Genomic DNA, 15240 nt, shown 5'->3' with positions numbered 1-15240 from the left:
TTTTCATGGATATCATCCTTTTCCCCTATTCTGACGTCCGTATTAAAATTCATCAAGTAACTAGGTGACAATAATAAGATAAACAAATCATAATTTGCGCCTGAAGATGATGATAATTCATTGAAACCCGGTTCGCGCTCTGATAAAAAAATAAGTGGTATAAGTAATTGTCTGATATCCAGGAAAAGTTAAAATTGATATAGTCTTTATTGGTAAAATTAAATTAGAATTTGTTTTATAGGTGCATCGTTATAGCTACTTCACCTCCAACATTTACTGTAAATGGAATTTACAAAGCAAAATTTCTCTCGTCATCGTAACTGGTTTACAATCCTAATAATTATTTAACCCAGCTCTCCAATCAATTCTGATTTTTTCACACCTTAATGCAAATTTATTTATATTGAGTTGAGTCTTCAACTAACAATGAGTTACATTTCCAAGTAAAAGGGTATACTGCATGATGAAATAAACACCAATTCCGTGAATATACAAATTTTAGTATTTAGATAGTTAAGTTATAAATAGTATAGTATTTTGCTGGAGTTAGAATCCAGGAACATACTTGATGTTTAAGCACTTGCGGCCATGTAGGAGTTTAACGGCAGTTCTTCTTGGGGAGGAAGTAAACGCTATTGGCTTGTTTGGTAAGCCAATGGTCTATCACGAGACTTCTTGCAAAAATAAAGAGGCGAGCTTATGTTTCCTTGTACGACGCGTAAACGTTTCTGGAACTCTCCAGGTTCATACATGATAAACCATAAACGTGCGCTTGAGTCACCTGGGAAGGCCCCTCCACCACTGCCCAGAGAAGTCTTGTGACTCTTCGTCAGCTCCCTTCACCTCATCGCCTCACGTGATTTAGGACGTATTATCAAACTGGGGTATGAGAGATACGCTTTTCGCTGGAAACTGAACTGGAAATAAATGGCCAAGAATTGGTATTGGGATTTTGAGGAGGCAGACTACAGATGACGCATTTTATTCAGGGTTTTTCGCTTACTTGGAAAACCGGGAATAATAAGGGAAATTCGCTCTTCTGGACAAATTTCGGCAATTCTGTGAGCTGGAAAATAGGCTTTTTTAGCATGCATTGTGAGGCGGAAACCAACCCTTGTAACAACCAACCGTTGAATTCTATGCACCCAATACCAAACAAAAAAAATGCAAAAGATTTTCGTTTTACGTTCCCAATTATCTAATCCCTTTAATGGAAGCTCCTCTTTCATTAACTTTCCGTTGAAAGAAGATTTATTAGCGTAATATATGGCTACTTGGTATACTTCTCGTTTTTACATTATTACAGCTCATGTTTGGAAACAAGTTGGCTGAACCGTTTCTGTGCTGGATTTCAAGCCTAGATCTCTGCATTTTACGTGGGAAATGCTATGGTGTTAGTATATCCCACTTTCCTGTTGAGAGCACTTGCGGTAGACATCTTTTGAAGGTTGCATGAAATTGAGCGATGCTTTTCCGAAAAAGGTTCGAATGTGTAATTTTATTTGGTGAACCAAACGTATGTTCTAATTTTTACACTCTAATTTTTCAATTATGAAATATTAATATTTTACTGGGAACAGTCAACCTATCGTTTGAAATGAAAAAAAATAACTAACTGCTCAGTAATTTCGTGTTTAAGCTGGATGATTATTTCCCTTTTGAATTATGTTGGTAATGAATTTAAAATTAAAACGTCTTCACGGTCATCTTGGAAACGCATATCATCATCACTGGTCAACAATCCTAGGATTGGTTTGACGCAGCTCTCCACTCAGTTCTCCTATCAGCTAATCTTTTCACTCCTACGTATTTCTTCTCTTTCACATCTCTCTTTACTATACCATTCGAAAATTATTTTTTTACTCTTAGCAGACTCACCATAGGTTTTTGTTTACATTTCACACACTTTTTTTCACTAAATATTATTTTTTACGCAACATTTGATACAAATTATTTAATCCATTTCTTTGACGAAGGAATAGGGCCGAGCTTATTAAAACGTATCTAACCTTAACGGCTGCCACTGACAAAATAAGCAGTGAATACCAACAAAGTATGAGGGGGGACGCAAAAATAGCCGAACACAATTTTTAAAGTAGTCAAAATTTAATTTTTTATGTTACAAATGCTAGTCACCTTCGAAGTACTCTCCATTTAAACTGATACATTGGTTAAAACGTTTTTCCACGGCGCGAAACACCTTTGGTACTCGTTGTTTCCGGTGCCTTGCATGACCGCCTTCGATTCCATTTTCACCTCCGTAATGAGATGAAAACATTTCCCTTTCATCACCATTTTCATGCGGGGGAACAAAAGAAAATCACAAGGTGCGAGATCTAATGAGTAGGGTGGGTGAGAAAGCAGTTTCGTGCAATTTTTTACCAAAAACTCAAGTCGCGGCAAGCAGCAACACGTGCCGCATTTTGATCAGGAGTCAGCAAACGGGGGATGAATTTCGCCGCGATGCGTCGCATTTGCTAATACTTCAGCTTAAATTCACTGCAACGAACTCAAAGAAAGACAATTTTGTTAAGCGAGTTCGTTAGTAGTGCGCCTCTTTTTCTCGAGCACAAGGGCACGATTTTTTTCCACTATTTCATCAGTTCTGGACCTGGAAGGCCGGCCCGGGCGGTGAATGTCTTCGATCGACATGTTGCCGCGTTTGAATTCCGAATACCACTCGTGCACTTCAGTTCTCTTTAAGACTTTTTCTTTATAAGCTGTAGACAAAAGATTATCCGTGTCTGACCAAATTTTACCGAGCAGAGAACAAATTTTCAACACTGCACGCTGTTCTCGAATATCAGCCATTTAAAAAATCGAAGAGATCAAAAGACTTTTCGAAAGTAAACGGTCACAGGGGCTCGCCACAACCGTCTAAAGCCACGCCGCGGCCTGTGCGCCGCGGCGTGGCTCGTAAGCGACACGGCGCCGCGGCGCGCCGTGTCGCTTACTGACTCAGAAATGATGAAATAACACCATCTAGTGGGAGAAGCACCAAAATATTATAGTTACGTGCGCAGCTATTTTCGTCCGGGTATTTTTGGGTCCCCCCTCGTAAAAGAAATTAACAGTCGGACTCGCCAAAACCGAGAAATTTAAAAATTTCAGTTATTTTTTCAACACACCTCGTATGGTATAAATGCCAAGGGAGGAAAATACAAAGTTTCTACGTATAGGGGTAATAGATTATTATGTTCGTACTGATCTATAGGCGACCGACACAATTGAGAATCAGGTGCAGTGCATATGGTTGACCTCGTTCTCAGTTTTCGCGCGTCGTTACTCAGGGCGTTCTCCTTTGCTTGTTGGCCCAATGGCGCCCGTTTGAAGGACGACTTATGCCAAACTTGTTTTTCATTTTTATTTTGATTTTGCCCCGCGCGTTGTCACGTGTCATTTGACGCACTCTGATGACTGAACCTGGCGGAGCGAGCCGTTAAAATATCCAATGAAAGGTTGATTAGGTCTGAAAGTGAAAGTTATGTTATTGTTTGTTTTATTCCAATTGCTTCCACTTAATGTCGTAGAGTAAGTATTAGTAGGGGGCGGGTTAGCTAGCGCCATTTAGTGTACTATCACATTGTATCACGTGACTTGGTATATTGAAACATTAATGAACCCTGGAGATAACATTTACGTATCAAAATGAAACACAATATATTTAAATATGTTTTAACTTTACTCACATATGAAAGGTCACTGAGCTTTCCTTGAATAAATTTTCTTGACACCCACGTGCTCAGGAATAATTCTCCATTATGCAATCCAATCGTATGCAAGTCATGTGACGCAATACCGCGTTGCCATTGAGACGCCCGAAGCACGTCAGGACGGAAGTGGTGACGTCACCCGCCGTACTAAGTAATCTTACTCCACCCTTAATCTAGTCTAATTTGCATTTTATAGCACATTTGCCGTATGGCATCATAGTGTATTCCCCAAAAATATTATTTATATCCGGTGCATCGTATGGACCTATTGCTTTTGATCAATTGAGCGTTTTTAAGAGGATTCTTACTCTCTGAGTGAACTATAACCGAGATCAGTATTTAGACTTCGCATATGAGGCCAAGATTGAAAAATCCCATATCATGTGATTTCCCACCCTTAACGCTTTTCTGTGATCATGGAGATCACTAATCGACTGATCATGACGATTGCATTGTTTGTCTAGTTTCAGTGAACACATTTTTTCGACTGAAAATTTTATATACTCCTAATACTTTGAGGGGCAATCGTCTCTCCAAGAGCCAGTATTAATAGCAATGGCTGTAGATTATAAAGTCCTGGATACATGTTAGGGCGTATAGTTTGAAATTGTTTCTCAATAATTTCACAGCGATGGAAGCCACAAAATAAAAATATTGGATGTATTTTGTCCTCTTGTGGACCTATTTTACGTGTAATATCCTGATGAGAAGGGGATCTATTGGTTTTTATTTGAGTAATGCAGTTATTTGTGCAATGCCCACAAAGTTTAATTTTGCGTTGAGCGTCTGAAAATACTCGTGGAATATTATTTTTTCACTGTCCCGATCGAAGTTCCTTTTTAACGCTTTCTTGTCGAAAAAAATCAACTCTCTTTCAGCTCACATTCAAATCAGTTCACATATCCATTGTTTTAATTTTTAAACTCCCTCAGTCTTTGTCGTGAACGGAGTTGGAATTAAGAATATGACTGAAAAATGTGTTATTCATTAGAATTTCCATTGAGAATGAAAACGGAGGGATAAAGGACATGAATCTAAATGTGTTCACCATGGATTTTGGTTTCCTTCTCGAAATAATAATCCTTGGCTACATCTCCATACTACCCCGAATGCCGCTTCAATAGACGTTTTGCGGAAGGCGGAAGGAAAAGGAAACCAAAACATCAACCCTATTAGAATACAAAGAATTAGTTGCACGTTGTGAATGATGTGACTACTTGAGTTTGATCTATAATATATTTAAGTCGTTTTATGTTCGGGGGAAAACGAAATTTCTGTACCTATCCGTTCGCAAAAATATCTCTCTTATTTTATCGTCTTTATCGGGCTTGATGAAGTCTCTGAAACAATGACATGTACTCCTTTGAAATAACTATCGCGTTTGATTTTTCTGTAAGTACCATTAATCATTCTTGTCAGAGACAAGCATGAATATTATCCGGTCCTAAAATTGAAAGTTAACTTTGATGGTGAATGAAGAGTTAGGAACCTCAGAGCTGGTTGACTTCAAGGATGAACATGTTTACTGTATATTTTGCATGGATGGCATAGACTTTGACCCTGACGTGGTGTAGGCAGATCTCGAGGACGGCGGTTGAGTGATGAAGGCTACAGTGAGATCCAAGGTAAATATTTTTCCGTCCAATCTCGACTGGTTTACACTGGCCGTGTATTTAATTCGTGATTATATTGAGGCGAAATAAGAATTTAGTGTGTTATGGCTCGGGCTTCATGCGAGAACTTCCGTGATGCTGGACCGCTTTCGCTCTCCTGTTGTGCCTCCTCCTCCTCTGGTATTCAATCTTAACGCTTACCGTGCTGACCTTAGTACTGTTATTATAAAATTATAAAAACTTTGTTGCTATCTATCTAGCTAATTTCGACACAGCGGCATCATCATCAGATAAGTGGTGCTAACCTCTCATCGTATCTGATAATGTAGCCGCTGCGTCGAAACTAGTCATACCTTTAAATAAATAGGTTTGAAAACACTTTTTATTTTCTTCTCGTGATCACGTCTGCTATAGTGCGGCGGTTAACGTAGGGTATGTTTCACGTCGTCTGAGAAAGCATTTTCTTCGAATTTACTGAGTAAATTCAGCCTATACTTCGATCTAAGCTCCTGTAAAGATTCCCATCGTAACGTCAACACTACTCAGCGCCGCGGTTGCTCATCACAAAAGGCGCCATGGAATGAGCGAAAAAAATTTAAAATAATGTATTTCTCACAAAACGAGAGAGAGTGTCGTTGTGTAAAGGCCAGTTTCTTCTCATTATTCAGTCGCTGACGCTTGAATTTTTCATATTCAGAGTAAGGAAAGGGGTATGGCTTTCCCTCGGCCAACTCGTACTTCAACTTTCTTTTATTTTCGTTTTAGTGCAGTGGTATGGTATGGCACGAATTTTGAGGAAACGACCAACAGCTAAGGTCTGAGATATTGAGCTTTAGAACCTGGACTAATTTTAAGTTTACCGGGACTAGCTAGGGTGATAAATTTCGCGGAAGTCACACGCAATGCACAAATTGTGCGAAAAAATTGTTTTTCGCACAATTAGAACCTGGAACCGTATCCTAAAAATGGCGAGAAAAAAAACAAAAATGCATCCACCAATTGGAACCGACTCACCTCCTGTATTTGAACCTGGACCCACAGGGTGAGAAGATAACATTACACCAACCCGATCACCCCTCATGGTTAATTGCTATGAATAAACTAATTCATATTATATGTATTAGATATTGATTTTTAACGATCTGCCATTGTCGAATCTACTTGAAATTTTGCCAACTTGCTTGCTTCTGATAACATTACAATATTCAATAATAAAAAAATGAAAATTTTGTACGATTGTGCACTAATTTGTCAACTAAATTTCCGTATGGAAAAATGTTTTTAAATCTTCTCAGTACGAAACAAAGTTTCAATTCGCCACACGCATCATCTTCGTCAAAATTAATGCGTTTCTGTAGTTCCTCAAAGGAGATGTGAAAGTCCTTATGCGCCGTGATGCAGATCGGTGTCAGATAGTGCGTGTGAATCAGTTCGCGTATCGCGTCACCCATATTTCCGTGGCGCTGCTCTCGCCCTCGTGAATGGAGGCATGCGGTTATGAATTTCAGAATGAGGTAAGTCGGGCAGTCAAGTGATCGGTGCAGCGAGTGGTGCGTTTCCTCCCTCTGTAGTGCAGAGCTGTTTCGTTCATGAGCGAATAGTACAATGAAACGGTTCATTACCATGAACAGTTGTGAACCGATCCATGAACCGGAAAATTGTAGCGTGTTTGAGAGCTGCCTAGGAGGATTTATCTTAAAATTATGATCCTTCGTCGCCAAATAGCTAGGTCCTTTTAACTTGTTTGATAGGATAGTAACCCACACAGGATAAAAAATTTATGCTTATTAGATACTCTGTAATTCTCTCCTCCTTGAATATTCGGAGTTACATGACTAGGCTGAAAAATGGAATTATGTGGGCCATTTTTTATTACCATTTAATATTTTGGACTCCATATTTTTTGTGCTATCCGATCACATGGTCGATTTGTAACAAATTATTGAAAATAATTATAAACCGTAGAAATTGAATCACCGTATTCGTTTCTAATTTGTCATAATGGTTCATGTGGACCCTGTTATTGATGAAGAATCGTTGTATGAAGAGAAATGGAATCACATGGAAAAGAAGTTGACTCATTGTAATATCTCACGCTGAACGCGGTGATTGTTGAAATTTTACGTCGAATGTATTAGTGACATTTGGAGAGTTTCAATGCTAGTAAAACATGAAAAGAGTATAAAATAATATTTAAGGCTAATTTAAATAAAAGAAAGAAAGCTACCATCTTTTATTTAAATATGTCGAACTTCCACCGTACAACGCCTGCAACTGTTGAACTTTAAGGCTAATTTTTGCATAAGTAATTGAGGTGCAACAATGAAAATTTAAGCAAATACATTAGTGAAAATTTAAAATTTTTATCCCAAAAATGCATTTTGAAATGTTCTACTAAAAAATCTGTAGTTTTTCTTAAATTCTGATGATTCACCATCCTTCTTAAGCAATAGGAAGTTAAGTCACCGATGGATTTATTGCTAATAATATTTTTTGGATAGTGTTCTCATTTAATTCGCGGTGTTCTTTTTGATCGCCATTACTGCGTGAAAAATTTAGGCAAATTCATAGGTAACAATGCAACATTTATCTCTCGGAAATGCACCCTTAAAATATCCACTCAAAAAACTGCATTTTTTCTGAAATTCTGGTGATTCACCATCGACATTGCGTACAGCAATACGAAATGCAATGTTCCATTGATGTATTGCTCGTAATATTATTTTTTTCGTGTTATTACCATTTGGTTAGCGATGTTAGTTTTGTTCGCCGTTGTTCATTAGGTTCTCATGGTTCATTTTGAACGATTTCAGGGAACGAATCATAGTTATGAACGAAATCATGTGACACGAATAACCTAAACGAATCGAAACGCCCACCCGTAACGTAGAGTCGTATCGAGACGGGTGCTACTGCCCTGGTGGTGGTTCGAACCAGGAAGAGCCAGTGACGGGGAAAGTTGATTACAGCGGCGGCCGGGCTATACGAAAGGTCAGCCGGAGTTGCAGGGGGTGGGGTAGAATGGTGATTGAGAGGAGGGGAGTTCAGTGAGAGTCTTCATCCTTTTATCCCGTGGAAAAAAGTGAAAACTCTCTTTAGTATTGTTGCCTTCTAGGGTACGTCTGTTTCCGTGGGAAAAGGATACTCCCAGAAAGCCGTTCAACTTCTAGTCGCGAACAAGGAGGACTGATATGAGAATCATGCGTTATGCAATCTTCTATGTCATTGGTATTTTCTATTATTAGATTTTCGTTAAGGTTTCTTCAGTTTGCAGTGAGTTTTATGTTATGAGGGGTACGGGTCCGCACCTAGGTAACTCTTTCTTGATCTGCTGAGAGGAGAGATTTTGTCGTGACGTGACATGTTGAAATTAATGTGGCCTTTTGCTATTTTGTGTGTGTCTTTGTTTGTATTGAAGTTGAGTCCATTAAAAGTATAACATATTTCATTAAATGGCATAGGGGATTATCCTAAAAAAAAATTTTAAAACGTATTTTTAAGGTAAAAAATAATCAATTATCAATTAATATCAAATTGTTTAAAAAAACTCAATGACGTCAACAAATGCATTTTTAAATTTGCTATTCAGTATGAAATATTTACGACAGATTAATTTCACGATTTTACAGCGTAATTGAAGATGCTTATTTTTTTATTTTTGTGTCGAAAATATCATTCTTTTCTCATATGTAAGTATTTACTATATGACGATGGACTCAGTTTTCTCAAAACGGGACTTCAACCAGGACCTCTATAGAAGTATAGATGTTGTTCAAATGCATTTTTTACTCTGTGAACCGAATATGGAATACATTAATAACGTATTATTTGGATGTAGGTATCCCTTTTCTAATATTTTACTCTCAGGAACCATATTAAGAACTGAGTTGTTTGCTTAGGTGTTAAATTGCAGTTGATTAGAAAAATTTATGAAGTAAATGATTCGTAATATTCAAATATAATATAGTAATTCAGTAGATGGAAAGGGAAGATAAGTTGAATGCTTATAATACATATAAAATACATGTTATAGAAATGAAAAACCAAATATTATTCTCTATGTAACTACTTTCGCTAAATATACCGTCATATTTACGGCATTTTCGGTGGCCTGTGACGATTTTGAGCTGATTATGGCTTGTAATTCTCCGTTGAATTTAAGTTTTTCATTAGTAATTTGCTGAATATATTTTGATTGAAAATGATGAGTTTTCGTTTGAAGTATATTTGTCATTAAGGTCATGGTTACCAGCATCATTCAGCCTTTTCGTATTCAAAATGCATAAATTATACCATTGGAAGACAGTTGTAACATGTCCTGGATATGGAAACACGCAGTGTTACTTTATTAAAATTATAGAATGAATATTTCTGAAGAGAGTAATTCTTTGTAGCGGGTCACGAAATTTCGTTTCCTTTTTATTTTCGTAAACTTTTATTTTACTGGCTATTAAGGATATTTGGCGAGGAAATCTATAAATTCAAAAGGAAATGTGTATACTTTCAAAGAGGTGTCGCTGTCGCTGTCGCTGAAAAGAAAAATGTCGCTGAGGCTGTTTCTGAAGAAAATAATGCCATTATTATAACGACTTTCATCCTATTCCGCGTGGAAGCGAAGTTTATGTAATCGCGTGAAAATCAATTGATGAATTGACTGTCTCTCACGTTGTATAACCCTTTGTAATCATCAAATACGGAACTCATTTTCTGAGCATGTCCCCTATATGAGATGATTGTTAAGAGGGGAAAAAAGCACAGTACGTGCTGACAGGCAGATACTCAAGGCCTTGGAAAGCTAGCGTAATGTGGGTCGCAGTGAAGGTGTTCTTGGAGTTCAGTCACCGCGGGAAAATGCATTGAAGTGGACAGCTAGGGATCGTGGGGGCTTTGTACTCGGGTTTTATTGGTTCGTTTCCAGGCCTGAACATTTATTACACGATTATTTTCTATGGATTATCCTCCAGTGCTATCCTCTAAATGTGTTGTCACCGACGGCGGATGTAAATGGTTTTTTCTAAAGCCGCCAATCGCGTCGCTTACGGGCAGAGCTACCCAAATTTCACGGAGAAATAAGCTATAGCTAGGACTGTTAACCGTCATGTATATTCTTGATGATGTGATCTACCAGATTCATAACTTTTCATTCGCGATTTGCCATTCTTCGCTATTTTAATAATTATATAGTTAATATTGAGAATAACGGGATCGCTCTTCAGTCATTAGGTAGCAGCAATAACAGCACGTATTTATCAAAAACGTTTTTAACACAGCCGTTTTTATTTACTTATTTAAGTACACTAACGTGATGGGCAACACATTTATACCTATTTACTCTGAAAGAGTTAAAATTAAGAAATTATTTGACGGAATGTGAAATATAAGAGAAGCATTTTCAGGTGACTGATAGTAATCGTTTCTTAAGTCACCCAATTGTAATGTAACTTAATACTCCTAATAAAAAGGACTTGTTAACTTATAACGTCATATTTAAATGACTTATAAATTAGCAGTCTTTGATTCCTCATTATTAGGTCGTGAAAATAGTACTGAAAATAATTTAGAACTTAGTTCTGGAAAATCTCAGTTGAAAATTTTAGAAGTGATATATATTAATACATTGTCGGTCCTTTGGTCAACATAGCAATAGTTTCTGTCTTCCAATTACCATCTAATTTTTGGCTTGTCCTGGAATTCGATTGTTTTACCGTCATAAAAAAATCTCTTCTGCTTTAACATTGATTAATATATCGTAGTCGCAATAATCACATGGATGATGCACTTATGGGGAAGGACTTGGCTGTCAAAAATAAATGAAGTGGCTATAAAATGTACTGAAGATTTTTCTTTTCTTTTTTTAATATACTAAAACTGCCACAGTGGCCTTGTACAATTTTATAATCATTCCAAATAATAAACAACAATATAAAACTGATGCAAGAAGAAATAACTGCAGTGGTTTTCTGGGAATCGAAAACTTAGTAGCTCTTATATATTTATTATTTATATTTGCTGTGAATACATTTTATCGTGAATTTTTGTAGCTATTCCTCATAGAAACGGCCGGTAACAAAGTTAATGCAATAATTTCTTATGATTTAAGCAACTTAAAATCTTAGGAGCTGAGAATTGCTCATGCGCTCGATGGCTGACGTCAAGTGAGCGGAAAAGCTTTCCCTTTCACTTGTTTGCGATAGGTCTCTCTGGAATATTTGTCCCTATGTTATGTAAGAACTCACTTCCTCAAAGGTTTTCATTTCTTCGTGCTTACTCATCTACATGCACTTGCCTCCCTTGTCGATTTTTTTATGTTCGCCCTAGAATACTACAGTCAAAATAATCAGTTTGAACTTGCGAAATGCATTGTGAAGAGAAAGCACTTATGTCGAAATTTTGTCTGAGTAATTTCTTGCACAGAAAGTTTACTTTGTTTTTTATGCTATATTACACCTGTTTGGTTGTGAATAGAAGAGGTAATTTTCAAATAGTTGAACCTTTCTGAATGCATCTGTGCAAGGAGAGATGGAGGACATTCTTATAACAAAGTTCCGTGTGCAGGCTTTGCACACCCCTGTCGAAAATTCTGGAAGTGCGAGGTGACCGAGGGAAGTTACTGCCCCCCCACCCCCACCTTAAATTTATGAACTTCACGAGCCAATGACTTGTTCAGGGGTTTCCTCTATCAACAGCGATTCAATCTAATCTCAGAGGTTATACTGAGTGGGAGATAATATATTCATTTAATTTCATAGAACGTTTTCCTGTTAAATTTCTCTTTTTTACTTTTGCTGACGTTTAGTTTAGAGGCCCTCTGAGGTACTTTTATTCTTATCACTTCCTGAGAATGACGTTAACACGCCAAAAATAAGTTTACGTAAAAGTAATTAAGCGGATATTTTAAATAAAATCTTCATTTTTATTTTCGACTAGGTAAGGAATTAAGCGGGCCAAGTTTTGTGCTTATTTCATGTTTGTAAACTGTATTTGTTGTATTCATTCCTGAGTTTAGTCATGGGGAACAAATTTCTCGTGTTTCAAGCGGGGGCAGACTGTAAATTGACATGTTAGTGTTGAAACAAGTGTAGTTAGTTATCGGGTGCTGAAATTGTGGGTGCTGAATTTAACTTTACTTACTCTAAAATTTTATTTTCCTCCAAGTCTCGTATGTAACGATCTAAATCGTTGATAATGCTCCATTTTTTTACAATCAGTTTCGTTACCAGCCTCAAATGAATTTTGGCGAAATGCATGAAGGAGAAGTCTTGGCGATGTAGTAATAAGTGCTTTACGTGTACTCTGAATACTTTTGACTCTATTGTTCCATTTTCAACTTTTTCTGTCTAACAAAGCATTCATCTTTCGTCATTAGCGATTGTCTTTTTTCTCCCATTAATGCCCTATACCTTTGGAATTTAGCCTCGCCCTCTTAAAATTGACGTATGAGCGTTAATGACGAGGTCGGCCAAATAGATAATTTTGCGGAAACACCCACTGTTTTCTTTTTCCGCGGCGATGAAATTTTCAGTAAGTAGAGCCATAAAACTGAATGTATAGAAGGAGCACACTTTCTAGCAACTTGCACTCATACACTCTCTAAAATAAGAAAACAGGAGTTTGGTTGTGGGAAAACGAAGTGTTTTTTTTTGCATTTTCGAGCGGTCTCTCATTCTTGATTTCTGTGTTTGTCCAAAGGACTCCAGCTGACGTTGGGAGATCACCACGAGCCTGCCCTATTTGGTGAGTTTAGAAAACCCTTTGTACTAGTGGTGCACGAGATGGACTCTCATGACGGTGTTTGAATACCATACAGGCGTAGTGGGAAACCAGTTTTCACTCCGTTCTAGACGGATCCCATCCAGCACATCTCAAGTGTTGTGTCGGGAATGGTTCTATTGTCTTTTTGTTCGTAAATAACTTTCTAGTTAACCTATTCTCTACTCTATTCACTTCTTAGTTGGCAGGGAATGGTGAACCAATCGCATGAGAAAATATAACTGTCTTATTTTCTTAGCCTTCAGTTGTTTTCCACTCTTGTCTCTAGTGTAAACAGGCATTTTTGTCTACCCATCGCCGGACGTTGGTATTTTGAGGAGGCGACCGGAAAATATCGACATTCGGGTCTTTTTGGAACGGTTGGAATTAAGGAGCTAAATATTTCGTCCACACCTAGCTCATGGTGGTAGTTGCCGCCAAGGGTACTGCATAGAGGATGCCCTATTCCATCCCATATAAGGGTGATTTCTGTTGCTTCTTCGGTCGCATTTTAAAAAATGTCCGCGGCGCGGTGATGAATGCAATGCGATACTCTTCTTTCCAATACTGTTCATTATTATGTTTGTAACTGTGAGGAATAGCATTGAAAAGTTATGAACTTGAGCACATCTTCATGCCGATAAATTTCGGTTAACACCCCAATACAAACCTTATTTCCTCGTGAAACTCGGATCAAGTTGTCCGTCAGCGACGCGAGTGGCGACTTATGTAAACCCATTTAAATGCGCGGTCGATGACAACGCCTTGAGGATCCTCTTTTGTAATATTCGTGGTAATCGCGATCAACGTCCAGTTTGACGAACTACCTGTTGAACTTGAAGTGACCTACGCACTCGCTCTAAGCAGGTATTGAGGTTCCCCAGAAAAATCTCCGCCGCCGAATTCGAACCTGGGAATTCTGCATGGAAAGCCAAGACTCTGAACACTACACAATCCCCTTTCTCTTACAATTCTCATTTCTTTGGAAGGTTTCGACGAGGAGGCTGAAATGGTGCTGATTATAGGAAGCGGCGACATACCTGAACTAGAGTATTAAAAAAATTAAGGCTAGAAATGTTTTTTTTCTTCTTTCATTATTTAGAGGTGGGGTAATTTCACCTGTAGATGACCCTACATATGGATTCCCGGACCGCTTGACGTAAGTATTGAGTTCAGCAGAGCGTTTGTTTGTTCACGCCAATTGAAAATTGCGTAATTCGGCTTACAATTGCCATGAGACGAGAAAAGCTGATATCCTGTATCAAGGAAGATAAGTTTTTTATCGATGTACATAAAAATATCATTGATCCTGTGAGTTCGCTTTTACAATAGTTTCACGGTTTGCACTTTGATCTGAGGAATGAATCATGTATTGGTCGGCCTTATAATACGTCTATTTACGCCAATTTACGTTGTTTTCAACGGACGGGCCACCGCGCTTGTATTCTTTCTGCATGTGCAATGCGGAAGTTCATGCACTGTATTTTAAGTAGATACATCAATCTTATGTTACAAAAACGGTGAGCAAAATGTTTACCTTTTAATAAACCGAGCCCTCAATGTTCAGAGAAGATGTGATGCCGGCATAGTTAATTGGCAGCTGCTTTTACTGCGGGTTATCTGAAAAGTGGTTAGCTTGCCATAAACCTCTCGTCTTAAAATGCAAACTGACTGTTTTATTGTATTTATCGTCACGTGTGGATTTTTGTGGAGCGGCGCTACAAGTCATGTCTTAGTGAAGGTACATCATAAAATACCTCCTGGTGTACCGAGTTGCATAAAAGCTTGTAAATTGAAGAGGTATATAGCAACAAGATTTAATACTCGTAGTGGATCGATTTCTATTATTTTTTTGTATACTTTCCGTGCTCAATTGCATTTGATCACCGTGATTTATATCACTTGCCTTCTACGTAAATATCTCTCAACAGTTAGAAGGGAAACATTTGTCGTCGGAATCTATAATGAAAAAGAATGTTTTCCTATTTATATGTGCTAAAAATAGTCATTTTTATCTAGTGAAAAAATATATATTTACTTGTTCTAGGTGGAAGTAAAATCGTATTTACAATGAAGTCTGTGAAAAGGTTAGTTTGAAAAAATGAAGTTACAATCCTTCGACAAATTGTTTCCTTGATAATATTTTTTTTGCTTATAAATCGCTC

The 15240-nt window shown here is 37.7% G+C and overlaps 1 protein-coding gene across 4 annotated transcripts in view; it reads left to right on the top strand.

Annotated features, from left to right (window-relative positions):
- The window catches only part of LOC124168313 (cell growth regulator with RING finger domain protein 1-like), a 257644-nt gene that overhangs the window by 183993 nt on the left and 58411 nt on the right, over nucleotides 1-15240 (top strand). For 2 of the 4 annotated variants that reach the window (XM_046546476.1, XM_046546478.1), the window contains one exon: nucleotides 13016-13060. The exons of the other annotated variants lie outside the window; for them this stretch is intronic. In XM_046546476.1, the coding sequence (XP_046402432.1) occupies nucleotides 13016-13060 (45 nt within the window). The remainder of the gene's footprint in view (nucleotides 1-13015; nucleotides 13061-15240) is intronic. 4 annotated transcript variants of the gene reach the window in all.

This window comes from Ischnura elegans, chromosome 11 (genome assembly GCF_921293095.1).
Source record: "Ischnura elegans chromosome 11, ioIscEleg1.1, whole genome shotgun sequence".
In the NCBI taxonomy this organism is placed as follows: domain Eukaryota; kingdom Metazoa; phylum Arthropoda; class Insecta; order Odonata; family Coenagrionidae; genus Ischnura; species Ischnura elegans.
Note: the sequence above shows the minus strand (reverse complement) of the source record. Positions and strands in the feature narration are given on the sequence as shown.